The sequence below is a fragment of the Motacilla alba genome, chromosome 1A (assembly GCF_015832195.1).
Source record: "Motacilla alba alba isolate MOTALB_02 chromosome 1A, Motacilla_alba_V1.0_pri, whole genome shotgun sequence".
NCBI classification, from domain to species: domain Eukaryota; kingdom Metazoa; phylum Chordata; class Aves; order Passeriformes; family Motacillidae; genus Motacilla; species Motacilla alba.
The window spans coordinates 60540814-60562783 of record NC_052031.1 but is presented as its reverse complement, the minus strand read 5'-3'; the positions used below and the strand labels follow the sequence as shown (position 1 = coordinate 60562783).

Genomic DNA, 21970 nt, shown 5'->3' with positions numbered 1-21970 from the left:
ATAAATAGGGCACTACACATTCTGTGCTCTCCAGTCCTTATATTCTCATGAGCACCATGTAAATGTCCAAACAGTCTTAGGCAAACCTTTTTTTTTTTTTTTAAATTTCTGTCTTGATTGGTCTATATGTGTTTGTCGGATAGTTTTTTTATTATTAAATTTTACTTTAGGTCTCTAGGTCAGTGTTGATTTGTGGATGCAGGATTTAAAGGCTAGACACTGTTTAATCCATTTGAGCATCTGGCCTTTCATAGTAGACATCCCATTTCCGTGTAAGAGAGGAACTGTTAGATGTCTGGTGGAAACTAATGATGTTTTTTTAAAGGGCTTTTTTTTTTTTTTTGTTTTTAGTCTTAGGTAGATTATTACAAGTGGCTCTGATGTTTATGCTTAATGCAAATAAATGATTGTCAATGTAATCTGCTACACGATCTCTTGAAGGAGATTTAGTCTAAAATAGAGGCTTTGGGGGCCAGCAGAGATGATAGGTCATACTGACTAGTGATTTGGTTAGGGTAATTTTAAGTGGGTAAGCTAAACTTAGGTACATCATCTCACAATAAAAGGGCATTTTGAATGAGCACTCAACTAAATAGTGTCTAGAAATGCAACCTAGTATATAATGAGCTCATAATAATCTTGTTTATAGTGTCTGTACTCACTAAGCTTTCAGGAAACTTGTCATTAAATGGTAAAATCCTGAGTCAATATATAGGAAAGTGGCTTGCGCATAAACGATCACAATTGTTTTCTTCAAACAGACAAGTCTTTCTGCTTTTCACTCGACACATGACTGTGGAATGCTGCTTGACATGACTTGGGTTTATTTATACATTGTATTCGGGCGGCTGCTTGGTGGAGGTTTTAAACATTCTTCATTTTCAATGCACTTTGTTTTTGCCATTTACTCGTGTATAGTGAACATTAAAAAAAAAAAAAACCAAAACAAAACAAAAAAAAAAAAAAAAAACAAACCAAAAAAGCTCAGGCTCCTCACTGTCTCCTTACAGCAGCATGGCTGTTTCAAGGTTAAAGCCTGCAGCTCCCTCTGAAGGGCCAGCTGTTTTGGAAGTCCTGGTGCCTGTTTACAAACTGTTCTCTTTGCAAGTCCCATGGAATAATGGAGTTCTCCAGCCTCTGGATGTGGGAGGATAAACCTGCTGACACAGGCACTGCTGCTGTTGGTCTGTTTGCTGGGCCTTAGTCACGTAAAATTGCTGCTGCCTTTTATGTTTTCTCTGGGTGGGGTCAAAATTCAGGCATTAACAATTTTTCCCACAATGCTGCAAAGCACTGTACCAGATTTTAGAAAACATCAAATTGGTTGAATTTGTTCTAAAGCTGATCACCATCCTAAACCTCTGCAGTGAGATGGTGAGTAACTAAATGGGAAAGACTGGTAGATGAATTATTTTTGTGAATTGTGGTAGTTTTTAGTCTTTTCCAGAGGGGCTTGCATTTAGTACAGAAGTATTTCTGTCCTTCCTTGTGCTTCCTCCTCGTTAAGAAGTCTAATTGAAGAACCTGAAGACTCAGAGGCGTTCTGCAAATAGTTTCAGAAAATATTCCTCCCAAGTAATTGTCATTCAAAGTTGGAAGAAGAACAGGTTGGGAAGAAATGACTGCATGCTAGTAACAGAATATTTTGAAGGGGAATTTCCCCTCCTCCTCCCCCCGCCCCCCCCGCTCCCTTCTCCAGTTCATCCAGTTGCTCTTACTATATAATTAGCTGTTCATTTTAAGTATAAAAATACTACTTGGATTTATAAAAGCCATGGGAATTGTTTACTTTTTGATGAATATCTCAGCAAAGTAAGTCCTTGAGTGCATTTGGGAATGTGGCGCTCAGGACTAGAAGGAGCCATTCGGTCACTGGGGGGTTTTGGTGTAGGATTTCCCCACTGCCACCCTCAGTCACAGGTAGCCTTATAACTTACCTGCAATTTAGATGATCAGCAGGCTTTTCTTCTGGCATACTGCAAATCACAGACTCTTATAGCTATAGGAAACAAACTTGAAAGAGAACTTTAAACTCTGCTAAATGATGAAAAGTCAGTGTTGCACTATGCTTCAGAAAGTGAACAAGAAAGATTGAACCCAGTGTCATGAGTTCCCTGTCAGCAGGAAACTCGAGCAGGCACTTTGAGACATGAATTCTGCTATCAGGATGACGCTTTCTGGGCTCAAGCTAGCCTTCAGTGAGTCAGATGAATGGTTACCCAGGGCAGCCAGATTTTGAACTGAGGGGAAAATAGCCTTCTAGTTCTGACAGATGGCTAGCAGAAATGCTTTTTCAAGTAGAAGTGCTTTTCCAGCTGCTGATTTTTGGAGGAACCTTCATGGCAAGTTTTTGTGTAGTTCTTCTTGTCTATCTGTAGACATTTTCTGGCTTGTGCCTTCTTCAGATTCTACTTTTTTGTTGTGGTTTCCTCACTACCACAGATGCACTTTACCTTCATGGAAAAGGGTGTAGGTGCAGCTAACCCTGATATTAAACAGTGTTGTTTAACTTGTCTGTTCCACTTCTACTTGTAATAACACCTACCAAAAACCAAAACAAAATCCATGTTCACCTGCTCAGTTAGGTGTTGGTGTGGTTTATAGTTCTAAGTATATTTTTAAAAATTTTTAGCTAAGATTGAAACAAAGATTTATGCAAACCTTTTCAGCAAAGGCTCATGACCTGGGGATTGAGGCTGCAGAAGACCCGAATTGCAGACTTTTCTACAACCAAGGGATTTGTTTTGAAGGCATGAAGTAGTGCCATGGGTGGTGTGGTGTATTTCCTGGAGAGGTGTTGAACATAGCTGCTGTTTGAGTAGTAGAGGGAAAATTAACTCAAGGGATTGTAATAATACTTTAAAGATCAACTTGATTCTTTAATGAGTCATTCCTGCAGGGCAGGGCCTGAACTTCTCACCTGGAATTTTTCTTCATCTTATCTCCTCCTCAGTATCAGGATCCTTTGTGTTCTCCTACACTGCTGTCCTATTTTCTACACAAACCAATGTTTATTTTATTTTTTTATTCTCCTCAATTTCTTAAGGAGGTCACTGATGCTCAGGAAGACAAGTGAAAGAATTACATGGCTTCTTGTGATTCAAAATAGTTTTTTTGGCTTCCCATACCATGCTTGTAGCAGTTACATTGAGACAGAGCCTAAATAATTTATGCTCATTTTACTTGTTCTGTGTGGCTGAGTATTGTTCAGTTCTCTAAAACATCTGAAGGCTTCACAGGTTACGTAAGATTACCTGTTGCCTTTCTTTAAAGATCCTGTGCCACTTTTCTCTACAGCTGAAATAGTTCTCTGGCAGCTCTATGTGTCACAGCAGTTTCCAAGACTAGTTTTGATGTCTGTTCTCTTCAGTAGCTCTTGTTCACGCCATTGCTTGGAGCCTTATGTTGCTGTTATGACTTGGCCACCCACTAGAATGTAACTGGCAAGTGTTTTAGTCCCTTGGCTTGTCAAGATTTCTGTAAGTCAGTTTCAACTGTGGAAGCTGCTACAAACACTCTTAAAGATAGCTGCTATAAGTCAAAATAAATTCAGAGGCTCAGTGATGGAATTAGAGCTTTGCCTGAGAACTGAAATACAACAGTTAAAATCTAATACGATGAAATACTCACAGTTAGTAGTGTGAGCACTGTTTGCCCTCAGTGAAGTCAGCAATGCTGCACCCTTCTGTTGTCTGCTAGCATCCTGTTATTTTGGGGAAATGCTAATTTTAAACCTTAGTCTAGAATACTGTAGATGAAGAGCCTTGCCCATGAATTTTGCCCACTTGCTTGCAAGCCGTGGCCTGGTTACGTCGTAAGAGACTGAACATTTTTGTGTGCGTATGTGTGTATGTTTATAAAGCTGATTTGATTGATTTTAAAATACAGTCTTTTTAAATTAAATTTTCCAAGTTTGTCACTGATTTTACTGGTCTTATTCCTGGTGTTTCTCTGGTTTGCCTGAAAATATTCCAAATATTCCAAGATTTTCCCACTGAAAACTGTAGAATGCTTTTTTAGTGCTTAACACAGGACCAAAACTTCAGTTGGCAGCTGAGGTGTTTTTTTTGTGTATGTGTGTCTTCCATGGATTGTCCTCAGCTTGTATGAGCAGGAGTGTGATATTCCCTCAATCTGATACGAAACATTTTCAGTGCAAAACAATGCCCAGGGCACAGTCATGATGAGAGGGAAAAGCCTCTCAATCCAATGTGATCTACTTACTGCTCTTTGATACTCTAGTCTGTTCATCATGTTTTAATGGATTAAGATTTTCTTTGCATTGCTTTAATCCCGTTTATCACAAAATCAGGTGGTGTTTCAGAATTTTCTTCCATAAGAAAGACAGCAAGGAAACCTGGCTGTGTCTGTTTTATAGCTGACATCTTCTCTGATTCCAGGTTTTTAGAGTCCAGAGATGGCGGTAAAGGAACTGGGGGGGAAAGCTTATTGATTGTCTTTTTGTTGAAATAAATGATGAAAAGTCATTACTGTCTGGCTGATGAGGTCTGGTGTGGGGATGGCAATAATTTAAAGGAAATTACAGTTTCATTAGTGTGGATGGGGTCTCGAAGGCTATGTTTAACTATCAGCACAACTTCACTATATAAAAACAGTCACAGCTCTCTCTGATCTGTGACCCTTACTGCTCTAAAAGCTGAAATACACTTCTACATTCTCTTATTTGTCACCACTGTCTGTATTTTTACCTTCCCTTTTTGAATCAAATTGGTTTGTTGAATTCCTTGTCATCACTTTTCTCTGGACAGTTGAGGTTCACAAGGCTGGATGGACTGGAAAAAAATCAGCTCAGTGTATTAATGGCAGGGCAGAAAAACCCTGCAAAGAAGGGTCCAATTTGCTGGCTGTCCTGTAAATACTAGATTAAATTGGCCCTAACGGGACAAAGTAAGGAGACTACATAACATCTACAGCTGTAGATATATTTGAGGCTGAAGGAAAGAATTGTGAACAGATAGTGACATTTTTTTGTCCTGATCTGGTGAAAGATGTCCTTGCCCATGCAGGAGGGCTGGACTGAATGGTCTCCATCCAAATCGTTCTATGCTTCTGTGATTTTCAGGAACTGATGTGTTCTGGAGAAAGCTCATCTGATACTTTTTGTAGTGTGGCAGGGAGGATGGAGGAAGGTGACAGGGAAAATGTCTTGTGCTTTCAAGTTTCTCCTCCTCAGAAGGCATGGAGTCAGAGCTAAGGTGGAATAGGTTAAAAATACCTGCTCTGTCACATATTCTGTTTAAGAAATGTAAATGGAATTCAGGGAAAGACTAAACAATTTCATAGTGAATATGGCTTTCAGCATCTGCTAAAATACAGTTGCACAAATGGCATGGGTGATCCATAAATTGATGCTGTAAGCCACGGGTCTTGTGTGTTTGTTGCCTTCTGCAGTGGATTACCCAAACATTTTCTACTGCTTCTTGTCAGATAAAGAATATTTAACTGTTTTTTCAATCACTTTTTTCCCCCAATCATATTTTGTGTAGTCTTATCTAGCCCAGAAGAGTATTAATGCATTCTACTCTGCTGTTTGTTGTGAACCCTCCATGCAGGTTTTATTAACACAAACCAAGAATAATTTGTACTTTATTTTTAGTATCTAGCACTGCCCTGATTTGATTTTTATATGGAAGTGAAATCACAGTCCCTGCAATCTGATTTGCTTATTTTGTTGTTTGGATTTTTAATGTGGAAGGGGTAATTTTAAAGTTAGTAATTCAGCCTTTCACTCTACTGCTGAATCTAATGACAGTTCTGTGTGGTGGTCTTCCTGGATTGGGTCATGGCCTTTTTTTGTGGGATGCACGTGTGCTATGTGTGTTTGTGTATGACCAAAAGCTACATTAACTGGAAAATGAGTCTGCTTCCCTAAACCATAACATGATTTTGCAGGATATATATTTATTGTTTGTATATATAGAAAGGAGGTTTTAGAAATAAAATCTGTTGAACTATTTTTTTTTAACAGAAGAATTGGCAAACCACACCCAGTTGATAGAGACATACCCTTTGACCACTTTTCATGTCTAAAACCAGAAATCCTTTAACAATTGCTGATGTTTATTTACTAAACAAGATGAATTGACAAATAAATCACAGATTCCTGGATTTAAGTTTTTTTGTTTTGTTTTGTTGGTTTTTTTTTCAAGTATGGAAGGTACTTTAAGCTACTGAAACCCAGTTTTATATGGTTAGTGTAAAACATAGAATTACCATAGGTCCTTTTGTAAACTCTAATAGAATAGGAGGCACTCAATGATCTTTTATATACTTCTCTGATTTCATTGAATTGCAACCATTTCATTATTTGTTTGGAGGGTTTTGTAGTTGCTTGTATTACTCTTACTCTTGGACTAAATTGCAGACAATAAGATGCTACAGTAACAAATGCTGTGCAAACGTAGGACAAAAAGTTCTTTTCCTCTAAGAACTTCTGTTGTGTGTCATTTGAGCACAACTGCAGGCTCTCCCTTTGGGACACATAATACAGCTGAGCTGGAAGGAAAGAAAAAAAGGTTGGAAAAATACTGTTATTTACTTTCTAATCATAGCATGGTAATTGTTCATCACCTCTACCTTGAGATTGCTTTTCTTGCAATATGATGAAGTCACAATCTCCTTGCATGTGAACCAGGAGAGCTAGGGAGGAGAGTGATAGATATTCCTGATTTCCAGAATTTGGAGGGGAAATGTCCTTTCAACAAATGTGCTTCTTTTGGACTGCAGATCCAATGTCCTCTAGTGTTTCTCACCTTGTTGAGGTTTAGCGGCCCATCTTTTTAAAGATATTGTTGCTTTTCCTTGTTGCAGCAGTGCTGAATACCCACTCCTGAACATCCTCCTTGCCCAGCTCACTTCTGTGTGAACTTTACCTCCTCCTTTTTCTGGCGATCGCTAATCTCTGGAGCTCACTTTCTTAATTTAAAATTTCCATCTATCCTTTTATTTATTATATGCCTGCAAATCCTGAGTTGTGATATAGCTGTTTCTTCCTTCCTTACATGCCACTGGGCAAAGCTTGAAGGATGCACTTTAACAAGACAGCAGTTTTAAAAAAGTTGTGTACTTTGGGGTTTTTTTAAAATATTTGTTTAAGCAATCCAGGATTCTGCACAAAATCACTTGTTACTGATTTTAACGTGTGCCATGAGTCATGAAAAGGACAGCATGTGGAAGGTCTGACAGAAGTGAGGATCACTTTGGGACATGGCTGTGTGGTGTCCTGTAGCCGATCCCGTTTCCCTAAGAATAGCTGGGACACTAGTTGAACCTCTCTGCAGAATACTGCCCAGCTCATGAGTGGGGCTTTTGACAGCATCTCAGGAACTCTTTGGGGATGAGGACAAAGCATGCTTTTATTTCTGCCCATGCCCCAAATCCTGTGATTTTTCAGGTTCTGGGGTGTAATGGAGAAGAGAAAGGGGAGTTATGAACACAGTGTGAGTCAACCACAACAGCTGTATGGGTGCCCTGTGAAAGGGGCCTTCCTCTCTTGGACTCACTGAGGTGTCTATAAGATCTCTCACATGGAAAAAGAAGGTTGGGACGTGTTTCCATATTGAAATTCAGAAGTTCTCCTTTTGAATTCTGGGTTAGGGTGCAAGTGGGTTACTGATCTTTGGCTGGGACAAAAATCCCTCCCCATCGCTGGCTTATACAAACTGTGCCTCACGTTCTGATGCATGATCCACAGCACATCTTTTCAAATGCTTTGTTCCTGAAGAGAGTCTGCAGGAAGGAGGAGAGAAGCAGAAGACAACCACACTGAGTGCTGGACTGTGATTCGCTGTCACATGAGCCAATTTGGTTTTGGGGGTCGTGTGTCACAGTGACATACTGCTTGTGTAGCTCTTTAATACTTAGTTCAGCTTTCCAGGTTTCCTAACAGTACTCATGTGACTTCCTTCTCAACTTCATCACATTAAGAATATTCAGATGAGTTATGTACACAGTTTGAGTCCCCTTGTCTGCAAAATGGGGAAAGTACTGACAAAAGCTGGTATTCCTTTGCTTGTATTCCAAGCGCTTGGAAGTGGAAAAAAAGTAAGTGCCATCTATTTATTGTGAGGCGTTTGTGAAAACTTTTAATTATTGGAGTGAGGCAGTCATATATGAGCCAATAATTTTGATTTGGTGTAGCATAGTTTCATAGAACTAATCTGCTGTGCTAGGACTAAAGGGGATACTGTGTTTAGTCTGTGTAGTTATTCTGATTGTACTAAATGATGGCAACTTCTTATCTTAGTAGTATGAGTTTTATGACACATTAATGAGAATGTTTGTTTTATTTAACTTGTTGTTTTCCATGCCTCTTTATCTGCCTTTTAGAGAAAATTAATAAAACCAACCTTATTTTTAAATTAACTTTTCTTCAAAGTTCATAGGCACTTTGTGGTGACAGGGAAGACATAGCTGCACCTCTTGTTGATGAGTTTGCAGCTTGCAATTGCGCAATTTGCATGTTTCTACTTTTAGAAAAAGCAAAGTTGGGCGTAGAACACTTGTGAAACCAGGGTAATAGGTTAATGAGATATTCCCCTTCTAGCAGTTTAATCTCTTCCAAATCCCCTTATCTGTTAGCTAATCAAATAGATATGGAACAATTAATATATTACTTTTTTTTTTAAAAAAAAAGGAGGTGTTAAATAAGTATTTCAAAAATAGGCAGTGGTGACTTTATACCTGTTCAAATGTTGCTGTTTCTGGAAGGGAAATAGGATCCCTAGCTTCCTTCATGTGTGTAAAATTCCTTCTTCCTGAGTGATAGCAGAGCTGCAGTGACTCTCCTTGTCTGGCTCCTGCTTTTCCTTGTGTGATCCTTTCTCTTTGCTTGCAGTCGTCAGTAACAATTTATGTAGCTGCTTATCTAAAATAATTGCTTCTTAAATTCTTTTGTAGCCATTTGTCTTGTAGTTTTCTAACCTACTATATTGTTTGTGTCAGTATTGAAACCTATATATTGCTGATCCAATCTGAATTTAAAATCTGGCAGGTACTTGTATCACAGGCATTATCAGCGATTTTCTTGGGTTGGGGAGAGTAGACCTGGCTGAAGAAAGGCTGGCAAAGCCCTCACTCACCAGCAGATGGACAACCCAGACTCCTGGGGAAAGTGGTTTATTCCAAATGTGGGAAACTGAGCAGAAAATTTATCTTCTCAACAAAGGCTTTCCTGGAGCAATAAGGTGTTCTGTTATAAAAGCACTTCATGTGCAAGCCCAAGCAACAGGGGCAAGCTTTGAACTCCTGCAGGTGAAACTTTCAAACTACAAATATAACTTATGCATTGGAGTTTTCTTGGTCTGATTATGAAACTCAGCTAATACTATTTTTTATTTTAATGATGCATTGATGACCCAGGTGAATAAAATTCACCTGGGTCATCAGTTTAAGGAGCCTGGGGATTTTAAGGAGCCTGAGATTACTTGCTAGGAGTATCAGGGACGAGGAAATGCAACTTCCTAGCTCAGCAGTTTAAATACTCAAAACAGAAAGAAAACTGGTAAATCTTGGCCAAGGTGCTAAAAATGTGTTCTATTTAGGTTTCAAATCCATATGTATGGAGCTTGCATCTGCTCATCTCAAGACGAATAAGACACCAAAATGTTGAAATAACTGGAAGAAAGTTGTTTTTTTGCTGGTTTTGGCAATATCCCTCTGCCATACAGCATCTGTAATAGAAGGGAAACAATTAGCTGCCCAGAGGGCTGTCCCCTCAGTGACAAACAGATTCTCAGGGATTGTTTTGCAAGTGTGTTCCCCGTAACCCTTGGTGCTCACCCCTCCAAGCAGCTCTGCAGTGCTGTGAGTGGAGGGACTGCGAGCAGCTGGAGACGGAAGGGGCTGCAGGGAGCTGTGGTTTTGACCAGTGCAGAGGTTGAAAATGATCTCAACTGCTGCTATATTCTGATTCATATTCTCAGAATTGGCAGGCCTGGATTTAAATCCCAGGTTTTTTCTCATGCTGAGATGAATGTGTGCCAGCTGGGGATCACATGGTGTGGGAGCTCTGAACAATAAAAGAAAGTTACTCGGGTAACTTCCCTTTCCAGTTAATCCTTTTGCTTTTTGAAACTGTGTATTTCCTCGGTTAATAATTCACTCTAATATCTTTGTATTGTGCCCTGGAGCACGATATGTAGTTTATGTAATTTTAAAATAGATTTAAAATTATTCTAATCAATTTCAATTGATGCAAAATAAACTAATGTTTTCACAACAATTCTTTAATGTCGATTCTTTTGGTCAGTGCTCTGGTATCCTGTGTGTCTTACATATTTAATTCTCAGCATAAATATAAAGAGGGATTAGGAAATGCAGAAGATGATTTGAGATGAGCACCATGCTTTATAAAGGGAGAACAAAGCACCAAACAGAAAAATGTACTAACTTATCCTTTAACCTTGATGCTGCTTTAATTTCAAACAGCAACACAGTGAATAGTAACAAAACTTTCATAGTGCCTGAGGTATTAGACAAAACAACTTACTCCCTCCTTCTCCTCCTCCTCCTTTCTCCAGCAGTTTGTACGTTACATAAGCTGATTTCTTTGTTTTTCCTCTTTCCTCTTAAACAGACCTCACTCTTCTCTAAGCAGACTGGTTTGCGGTGCTTACGCCTCTCCTCAGCACAGGCTTGCCCTCCGAGAGGAGGAGCATCGTGTGACTGAGCCCCAGCATGTGAACTGTGAGCACAAACCGAGCATCTGGGGAGAAGTCTTTTCTGGCAACTTGTAGGGCTTGTAAATGGGATAAATGTGAGCTTCTGGTAGGGTTATTGCCATTGCAAAACCAGTTCCTCGAGCAGTGGTACTGGATTACGTTTGCAAACAATGTCTTCTGAACCAGGTAAGGCTGACCGGGATGCTTCTGGCAAACTTTAATCTCTTCAAGGCTTGGCGTGTGATTGTGTCCAGAGACACCAAGAGTTAAACTTTCTAGTCTGAGGCAAATAAACCGTGAACATCAGCTGCCTTGTGATGCAATACAGCTGGAATGCTCTGGATGGCTTTGGATGGCTTTTTCCTCCAATTCTCAGTAAATGAGCTTGAAGTCTCCTGAACTGACTGCCTGATACATCTGCCACACCAATAATCCCACTGCTGTGGGCTTGTTTTGCTGCTTTCACCAGCTTGGGACTTTCTTAAAAGCAAGTCCATTTTTTGATGTTTGTCAATGGTTTCAGTTCCTGGCTCATTTGCCAGATTCACTGAGCTTAGTTCATAGCTGTAAGGTTTCTGTAGGAGATATCTGTAAGAAAGCATTACCTTTAAGATTTATATCCTGCATCATATTTATATCCTTGTTTTAGGAAGTAGGTGTACAGTTGCGACTTATACCCAGCTTTTCACCTATAATGTTGCAATAATCCATTTAAGTGATGCTTATGCTACACTTAATGTAAAGAATTTGCTTCCAGAATTTAAAAAAACCCACCTTTTATTGCACCATCCAGTGAAAGGTTTGGATTTTTTCCCATTGTATGCCAGTAAATGAGTTTTAAAGAATACTATTTAAAATACTGCTTTACTTTTGAGTGCATTTTTCAGTTCTGAGAAAAATTCAGCTTGAGGTAAGTTCAGTCAAAAGGCATACCCAACCCTAACACTTAATATAAAACAGCAAATATTCTGAATTAGGTTTTTCACAGAGAGATGAGTGAAGCTGATCTGTGGAAGGTTTGGGTTCAGCATGCCAGTCTCCCTCTCTGGAAAGCCCTCTGAGGCTAAAGAGAGGGAAGGAAGCTACCAGCAGAGTGAGTTGGAGATTTGCTAGAGAAGCTTGGAGTAGATGTATGAAAATAGTTCTACCTACTTCTCCTGATTTCAGTACTTGTGGGCATCTGCTTTTTTAGGGGGGTACAAAGAACACTTGTTTCAAAAAATCGTATTGGCTCCTTATCTGTTTCATGAGGAAGTTTGAAACTGCCCTTTCCCCTCTAGCATTTAATAATCAACGAAAAGGATGGGAATCTCACCTTTCCTCCCACTCCTTAAATACCATTCTCTTGTATCCTGAGAAGAATTTACATGTGGATGTAGGAAACGTTCTTTCTTGATCTTTCTCTGATCTGTCTCTTAAGAGCTGTTTTCTAATGTGTATCCTTTTCCTGTAAATGTGACGGGAACCCTTACGGCTCGTTCAGGAAGGACAATGTGGTGTTATAACTATTATTTCCTCTTTCCCTTTGGCTTGCTTTCAGTTTGCAAAGGCCTACATGTAACAGTGGCAGTGTGAAGGTCAAATAGAGTGGTGAAGCTGTGATATTTCGAGTTTTTTTGAGATTAACTATGTGATGTACAAATAAATTTTTACAAGCTTTAAAGTGACATAAGTTATACTATCAGGTGTAGGAGACCTGTGGATATAGACAGTGCACAGAGAAAGGGTGACAGTAAATAATTCCAGTCTGTGTGAGTTTTAAATCAAGTGGACAGATATCCCCTAAACAGTGTCAGAGAAGCAGTAAGTCTCTTGCTGAAGCGTTGGCTGCCTCCAGTCTGAAACACAAAGAAATCCTTCCAGTGCTGACTGCTGGGACTGGGTGAGAGGGCAAAAGGAGGGACAGTACCTGCAGGAAGTATAAATTCACATAGCAGCTCATTCATTGTTATCACCATGGGCAGTTTGGGCAGTTGAGTGTCTGCAGGTACCTGAGCAAAGCAGTTTTCCCAAGCACTAAAGGCCACAACAAGTATGTAGAATGCACCTTTTCTGGAGCATTGATGTTTTTGAAGACTCGAACTTTATAGATGCATATTCTTTTAGTAGTAGCATTCACTATAAGGGAAAAAACTGATTTTAAGCAGTGCCTTTTCAAAGGGTCATTGATACCATGGCTCAGAGGTCAACAGGGACTCCAGTGTTTTTATTAGTCCCACCATTATACTTTTCTTTGTGCCTGCAGCACTGAGTCTTATGTTAGTCTCTTACGTGATATGTGCTGTTTAAACAGAAAATGTCTGTTGGTTTACATCAGTGCTTGTAAACTCAGTGTATTTGTTGAGTCTTTACTAAAAATTCAAAATATTTATGTAATCCTCCTCTATCTCTCCCCTTCTGCCCTGGGTTTATAATCATTCTAAAACAAAGGAGTAAGTTTCTTTAGTGTTAAGAGTTTGGAAATTTAGTGCCCGTGTATTTCTTACCATTTGGCAGGCAATGCTTGACCTTGAGAAGGACAGGTGGTCAGGAAAAGCAGTCTTTCTTTTACATTGCCATAAGATATTTAATGCATTATGTTTATTCTTTCTTGCCTGTGAAAAAACCCCTGCAGTTATGGCCCATCACTACAAAAAAGGAAACAAAAAGAAGGGGAGGCAACAGCTGGTTTAGGTCATGTGAGGTGGAGAGGGATTGGAGTATTGCCAAACTTGTATTAGAAAAGAAATTAAGTGCTTAACCTTAAACAAATGTTATTTTGTTATTTTTATGAGTAATTTCATAGAGCTTATTTGCTCTCTGTTTTGGAAAACTTTTTTCCCCCATGATGCAAGCCTTCCACTTTTTTAGTGACTCTTTCTACTGATGCCAAGAGCTGAGGCTCTAACGAGAGCACTAAATATTACATAGGAGTCAGCAACATTCTGTTGGGCTGCAGTTTTGCGAGCAGCTCAAGTGATCCAGTGGGCACTTGCTGCCAGGAGGCTGCCAGGTCCCTTCCTGGGGCTCTTGGGCTCACCCACAAGCCAGGTCAGCTCACTCCCTCAGTAAAAACTCTGGTGGTAAAAGCCGTGTCCACTCGCCCAGGAGCTGTGCGGGCTTACACTGACCTGGAGAGAAACCCAGCGAGCCCTAGGGTGGGTAAGAAGGGAGCAGTTGGAATTACAGGGATATGGAGGTATGGAAAGGATGGAGCCTCTCATCTTGGTGGGGGCTGTCTCGCTCTGGGCTAGCTGCAGTTTGGGTGAGAACAGCCTTTTTTTTGGTCCCTCCTGGGGCCTTTGAACATTTGCGTTTTGGAACGTTTGCAAAGTGAAAGGTTGCACATCCTTGAGGTGTTTTGGACAAAACTTCAGCCATATCGAAAATTATTTCTCTTCTTGGAGTCTAGTTGGGTTTAATGTATTTTTTACATTACATTTTTTTTAAATAGCATTTTCTATCCATTTTCACAGTCAAAGATAAATATTCATAGGAATATTAAGCTTTTTAGAACAGTATGATAAATTTTCAAGTTTGCATAGAAACGAGATATTTGAATTCTCCAGCTTTTTGTAAGTTTTAAGAAATGACATTCAAAATTCATCATACAGTTGCTGGTTTTCATATTTTTTTAACATGTGAGATTTTAAATGGAGGTCTAGAAAAGAGAGAAGAGAGAAATAAACAATAGAATACTTTTGAATTTTAATCTCTCTGCCTGTTTAGAGCATGAAGTGTAAAGCTGTTTCAATCTGTAAAATGTTCAAGAGGCAAATGCATTCACGTGCAGGTCTGTTAACCTGGAGTGAATTCTGTGGACAGTACAAAGAGAGGTCATTTCTGGCAATTAAGGGCGAAGTGATTTTTTTCCCCATTTGGATTCCAGACAACTTGTATTTGGCTTTCCTTACATAAGGATGATCGTAAGCCAGTGGGTTAATGTGAAATGGTGATTGGTTTCTTGTTCGTTACGGAAAGGAGGCGATGTAAAAGCTAGCATCATTGTGGTAGGCTTTAAAGAGATTGGACAAGGAAGGTCCTTCCTGAATGATTACACAGGAAGGCTCTAAATGCGCTTAAACGAGGCTTTTTGTGGCTATTCTTCACTTTTTTTTCCTCAACCAGGTCAAAAGCAGGAAGCACTTGGATTCTTGTGAAGTGTCCAGCTTTGGGTTCTTTATATTTCTGGTTTGGTGCAGTGAGCATTCCCTGGGAGCTGCTTGTTTGGAAGCTGATGGTTTTTAATGACTTGGCAGGGAGGCTGAAGCTCCTGGGGAGCCTGGGAGAGCCAGGCTTGGGGAGGAAGGCAGTGGCCATGGAGCAGCCGTGGCACCGTGCAGCTGCACTGCTGGGGCCGCTCCAAAGGGACCGCAGGGTTTCTCTGCATCCCCACCTTCCTCTTTATCATAAAGTTCACGAGTTTACATTTACTTGTAACCTTTCATGTAACAGGAAGCAGTGCCTGGTAGCCTTTTGTGATGCTATTGTGCAGTTAATGCCCTGCTGCCTGTTCTATAATTAGAGCATATTTCAAGCCATCCATTTTTAGATAATGTTTGTTTTTATTATTTTTTCCCTTTCTGTCCCTACTGTTTTCTCCAACCACACTGAGATATGATTCAATAAAATCAGTATTACCTAGTGGCTACTTGCTTCTGGAAAGACAATCTTTAATTCCTTTCCCTATCAATAAATTTGCATCTTTGCCCAAGCTCCAGTGCACCTAAGGTGAATGAATGCATGGAACTGGCTGCTTTATTTTTTGGGCAGGGTCACATTTCTGATGGCTTAACTTTCCCAGACCACATCCTGAGGCTAGATGGGTGCCAACACTGGTGCACACAAAGTGGTGGGAGCGGGCAGCCAGGAGGAGGGAGGGGAGTGGGTGGAACAACTTGTGTCCGTGACAGCTGGCTGCTGGATGAGCTCTGGGTTGTCAGATGCTGGCAGGACTCATGGACTGCCTCAGCAGCTGGATCAGGGAAACAGTTTCCATCTATCAGTGATAATTTTATTGACTTGTAATGAGTAATTGAATTATTTCTGGATCTTTGGCTGTTCTGCATTTTGGATGCACTATATTACGTATTTATTTCTTTAAATTACTTGAATGTGCCTGTATTTTACAACTTCTGCCCAGATCTGCAGTAATACATCAGTTACAGTTTCAATCTTCTGTAATTAGATACTTTCTTTTTTTCCACTTTGTGTCTGTGGGGGCTTTTTGCTTTGGGTTGTTTAGCGTCCTGTTTCTAAAAATGCTTTCTTTTAGTCCTTTTATCTACAGAAATAGCTGATTTCATGTCTCAAAGCATATGGATAGTTTCCAAAATAGCTCTGAGTTGAGATGAAATAACCTCTCAGATAACTGGGCAGAGAACAAGATTGAAGCGTCAGTGATTTGTTAGAGAAGTTCAGAAGCAATGAATACTGTGCAAAATTATGAAATTTGTAGTTAGCTCAAATTTCTCTAAGCACACTGTTATTTTATAATGGCTTATGAATTATAGAAGGGGAAGTCTTTCTGTCACTGTCTGAGTAATCCCTGCACTTGCCTGGTAACTATATGCTAATGAATCCTCTTGAATTATTCCAGTGATTTGTATGAGATAGTCAGATGCATTTTCCCTTCAGCTGACCCCAGTATTTCAGGTGCTGTCCTTAATATGAAGTTAAATTGGGTTGCCCAACGTGGTGTCATACTGTTTATCTGATATATAATAAAAGAAAGAAGAAAATAAATCATCCTAAAACTTGACGAATAAAGTGAAAAAACCACCAGGCTCAGTGTAAGAACCCTTGCCCAGACAAGTGATTCTTCTATGATCATTTGTTTTTACAAATGGGGTGTCTTGTTTAGTAAATAGGAGCTTGGGCACTTAGTAAACGACGATTGCCATCTGTGTAGAATGTGCTGGTGACCATTTAAAACTTAGTGAAAATTTTCATTGTTGCATAAAATAATAGTTGCTTATCTCATGCAGCTCTGTGGAGAAAACTAAAATGAAAAAATAATTCTGGGAAAACACGGAGGAGGCATATCCTGTCAATCTTTTCTTGTGGTAGGGTTCATAATCAAAATGACTATTAATGCAGTAGGAACTCCAGAAAGCCACACAAAACTTGCTCAAGCCCTTCCTTCATCAAACATGAAGGAAGCTGTAAAGAGAGCATGGGATAGGGAGGGGAGGAAGTGCTCCCCAGATACAGAACTCACCAGTGCTCCCATTACCACAATGAGGGAAGAGGTTGACAGATGTAGTCAGCACACTGCTGCAACTTTGTGAAATGCAATCATGTGAGAAGCAGCTCTTGAGCTGAAAGTTGCTATCATGAGTTGTGACACTAGCAAAAGGCAGTGCTGGCAAGGAGGGAGTAATTTCCTCAAGTTTCCTGGTGCAGAAATGAGACAGTAACAGCAGGGCAACTGACTTGGGCTACAGGGTCAATTTGCCCTGCCTATTCCTGGAGTGATGGAACTGATGCTTCTCATTGTACCCATTTTCTTTCTTGCTGTTTCTTGTTTTGTGGCTTTGGATCCTGTGGTTCTTAGCTACATGCAGTTCATGGTACATGGCTGTAGGGTCAGGAGCTGTATTCACATCTAAGTCTTGTAATAAAAGCAAAGAAAAAATATTGTCCAAATCTTCTGAAAGATTTTGACATTAATTCATGAAGCATAAACCATGAAAAGCCTCTACAAGTAAAAGAACAGTATTGCATATTTTCTCTCTAGACTTTGTGCTTGATAACACATGTTCAAAGGCTCAAGTGAAAACAAGGCTTTGAGGGAACATATTGTAATACAGAAACTAAGTATGTGGAAGAGGAGTAATTTATTCTCTGAACAGAACTCCTTGCACTCAGAGCGCTCCCTTCAGTCATGTGTTTCTGGAGATGTGGCTTGGACATTTCTTTTCTCTATGTATTTAAGAAACCCCCATTATTCATTAAATAGCTGATGAACTATTCCACCATCAGCACCACCATCAGCAAAACCATGGTCACAGTGTGTACAAGTGTAGGTGAGTAATAAAAACCTCAGTGAAGAAATGGTGTGGTTTGGCAGAGGACCTCAGTCATATAAGCTTCTACTTTCAAACTACAATCATTTGAAGTTCTGTACAGTGCTTTTTGTTTTCTTGGAACAGCATCAGCAGTGTTAATAATATACAGCATTATGTTAATAATCTAACAGCATGTTAGATTATTGTGCTAATCTGAAATTGAAACAAATATTGAAAGATAATCCCATTAATTGTTGACTCATTTTAATAAGACTCACAGCAGATGCTCAGGTTTGCCTGCAATGAAATGATTATCAGAGCCAAAAGAACAAAGATTGCAGCCAGACAGGACAACAGAGTGAAGCACACTGAGTCTGCCTCCTAAAGCCAGCATTGGCAGGACATTTGTAGTGACTGTGGAATTCACCATTCAGTTCCTTGTTTTCTGTGATTCACTGTATGCTGAGACTGAGATCAGGGGATTACTGATAAATCTTATTTAGTTAATATTTTGGTGTTTCCTCTTAAAGCTTGGACTTTATTATCTTGAATTTGTTACCTTAAATACGTATCCTACTTAAAAGTGGTGGCATCCATGGCAACTCCATCCTTTTGGTAGAAATTACTGAAAGCTCTATTTCAGTTTAGAAATGAAAGTTACCATCAGAAAGATGCATGATTTCTTCCAACCAAAACAACTGTAATTCTTGGCAAAACATGGGAAAAGCAGCATGGAATGTGCAAGTCTCCTAAATACCTGCAAATCAAACCAATTGAGTAATGTCTCATCTTAGACCAAGCAGATATGGGAACATTTGGTATTGGGTTCTGTCACTGACGCTCTGTATAACCCGCCTCAGTTTATTAAAAATGAAACTATTTCAGAAGTCAATTCTTCTTTTAAAATAATTTGGGTGTTGTGCACAGTAAAACTTGCTGAAGTTTCTTTCGCTTTTCCTTCTGTACTGCTGCTCTGTGTATTTGTTGCCAGTGGTTCACACACTGTTGTGCATACCACAATCTGGAAACCTTTGCTCTCTGTTACTTAGTAAGGTACCATATCTACCAAGAAGTTAAATATTTTCTGGTTCTTGGCAAGTATCATATAGCAAGTATTTGGTCTGACAGTTTGAAATTCAATAAGGTTTCCCGTTTAACTTCACTATCACATGTTATGAGTGCATTCACAAAGTGCATTAAACTAAAAGAGCAGTATTTATATACTTTTTGCAATCTACAATTTATATCTACCATATTCACTTGAAGATTTATTTACTCCATGCAGAAAATGCTATGAAAGGCAGGTAATACTGGTTTGGTAGTACTATTAATATTTGTATGCAGTGAGAAATATATGGTTTACATCTTTTTTACTCCCAGAAATGGTCTACCTTCTTCTGTTGAACTTAGAATATTTTTGCCTGTGTCTGGGGAATAGCGCTGCAAGAAAAAAACTCTATGTTTTTGCATTTGTCAGCATAGGTATCTGAACTAATCCTCTGAAAGAACCTGATCTGTCCCCTATACTTTGCCAAGATTCCATTTCTGAAAGATAATTTTAAACTGTCTATTATTTGCTATTTTTTTTTGGCCAGCACCTTCTTCCAGGAAGAAAACTAATTTATTTTGTGACACAGCCCTCCTGACTTCAGCAAAAGCTATTTTTTTCACTTTTTGCAGTGTTTGGTTTTCAGCTATTTACAGTATTTCAGCAGCAGCTCACCACAGTAAAGCCTGGCCTGATGTTTAACCCTAATAGCTCATCTGCACAGAACAGAATATCAGTGTGGAGTTTCTGCACTATTCTGCTGCTGAAAACATTCACAATTCTATCTCCACTGCAGTGGGAGAGGTGAGGATGTATCAAAGCACAACAGTGTAATTAACTCGGAATGATAGATTTGAATAGGAATTGGAGGAAGGAAGATTTTTTTTTGTTTTGTTTTCATGAGAGGATTGTTGACTTGCAGACTTCCTACTCTCCTCCTTCACACTCCTAATTCTCAGATAATTTGAGTTTAGTCCAGTTATTATTGACATTGGGTATGCTTCAGCAGTATAAGTCTCTCAGAAGCATGTCAGCTTCCCTCACAGAAAGGATAGATCTGTGAAGGGGAAAGTACCAGGTTACTTGAGATTTGGGTTTGAGGGCAGGTTTGGACACAACTGTGTGAAAAATCTATGACCTCATGTACTGGATGTCTGGCTCAGCCTCAACATGTGGTGCTGTAACCGAGAAGCCGCTTTCTGCCTTCTTGTTCGTGATCAGGAAGCTGCTGCTCACTCTTGCTCTGCCCTTGCCAGCTCCTGTAGTGTTTGGTGAGTAGGTGGATGGGTTGGAGTAGTCTCTGGTAGTGTCAGTGTCACTTAGCACCCCTCTGAGCTGGTCAGGAGAATGTCTGGTTTGGTTGCTGTGCCCGAGCCAGTGCCTTGGCAGGGTCTATTTGCTAAACACCCGCTTCCATCCAGGGCTGGCAGGAAGTGTGGGGCTTTGCATTGGTGTTACATGAAAAGATCCAGCAGTGGAACAGCAAGACCACAGCCACTGGGGTAGGTGCTCTTGGGACTTAACACATGGGGCATGTATAACCATATAATTTAAGAGAAGTAATTTTGATCCTTTAGTTTTGCCTCTTGTCATAAGAGACTAATACTTCCCCCATAGATTTTGTTTACATCCAGAAACACTGCATTTCTTTCATTCAGAATGCATGAACAAGAGTGGGACCACAGTGGCAGTAAAAATTAGACAGTGCTGCAGCACTATGTGCTTGTAAGTGGGAATGAAAATAAATACAACAGAAGAGTTAATGGTGTTGAGATTGGCTTATGGAACTGCTGATGGAGGACCCATCAAATACTAAGACATTAGTGTAATCTTTGTGAATATAAATAAACCATTTTTTAATCTTACTGGCACTTCAAGCTGGCTGATTGTTTGTCTAAATGTTCATGGATCTAAGTTATTTCTAATTAAAATGCTCTGAAAAAAAAAAATATAATGCATCAACTAGCTTCAAACATACTTGCAGATGGAAGCATGTTTGCGTGCATTCTAGCTTCTCATTTCCTTGCAGATGATAAGCAAAGTAATTAAGTGCTTATCAAATTTGCACTGTTTATTTCTCTTTTCTATTAATTACTATTACCTCTTTCTCTCTTACTTCTTAAATCTTTCCCAACCTTTCTCTCCTCTTCAGTGTATTTAATTACTCCTGATTATAAGGGAGGTGGGGTATTAATCATGTACCAGTTAACACAGCAAGTGGCTGGTAGCATTTTGTTGTGCATGGCATTTCTGACTTCAGGTAAAATTTATTATAATTTTTATTATAATTATATAATTCTTATAATTTTTTATAATTCATAGCAGTAGCAGAAGTGTACAAGTACATGTTTCTTTAATCAGGTCAGAAATAATCATGATGGGGTTCTACTTCAGCCCAGTAAAAAGAGCAGGATTTTGCAGCATGTCTGCATTTTTGCATATCTAATGGGATTTTGCATTGTATTTATAGGGCAACAACTGTGTTTTGAAAAGGCAAATTGTGTTACTGCTTATTTAATTGAGAATTGAGCAGCCCTACTGAAATGCATGCTGCTGATTGTGGAGCAAGTATTTGGGCTGAACATTGCATGTTTTGGGCCTTTGTTATGACGAAAAGTATTATTTATGTACAATACATTTGAATACAATGCACCAGATACAGGAATTTTCACCATGAGTTTGTGTTTCTGCCACAATTTTATTGTCTGCATCACCTGGAAGGTGCTATTGTTCATCGCCCAGAAACTAGGGCTCAGATTTCCATGGATGTCAAAGGATGCGCTTTGCCCAGAAAATTTGACTGCTCAGTTTTGTATATAAATATGCTGTGGCTAGATTTCTGTGACCTTTTACCATTCCAGCTTTACAAGACTTGAGGATGTGACACAATTAACAGAATCACTAGTTTGAAATATGGGTTAAATGTCTGCAGCATGTCCATCTCGAGCAAACATGGCTCCCAGAGAGGAAGGAGAATTTGTTTAACGGCTTGTACAACAGTAACAAATTTGAAGTCACTCTCTTTCCCCACAGCCCCATGTGCTGAGTTGTTGGTGTGAAGACAAATCACATCTTGAATCAGAACACCTCTTGTAGCTTTTGTTTCCTGTAAACAGTTGCAAAAATCCCATTCTAGAGAAGCACTCTTTTCTGCTGCTTGTGTTACTGTTCTGTCTTACAATGGACGAGCTTTACAAAATGGCTTTTGCCCACTGAATGCAACTAATATTACTAATATTTGCAAATATAGT

General features: G+C 39.5%; 1 protein-coding gene across 8 annotated transcripts in view; it reads left to right on the top strand.

Moving 5' to 3' along the window:
* FGD4 (FYVE, RhoGEF and PH domain containing 4) overlaps positions 1–21970 on the top strand; it is a 104927-nt gene that overhangs the window by 38144 nt on the left and 44813 nt on the right. Inside the window, exon 1 of one of the 8 annotated variants that reach the window (XM_038153235.1) lies at positions 8160–10868. The exons of 5 other annotated variants lie outside the window; for them this stretch is intronic. In XM_038153235.1, the coding sequence (XP_038009163.1) occupies positions 10853–10868 (16 nt within the window). In that variant the 5' untranslated portion in view covers positions 8160–10852. Of the gene's footprint in view, positions 1–8159; positions 10869–10899; positions 13820–13865; positions 19991–21970 lie in introns of those variants that run through there. 2 more of the 8 variants (XM_038153238.1, XM_038153232.1) reach the window with 2 other exon arrangements.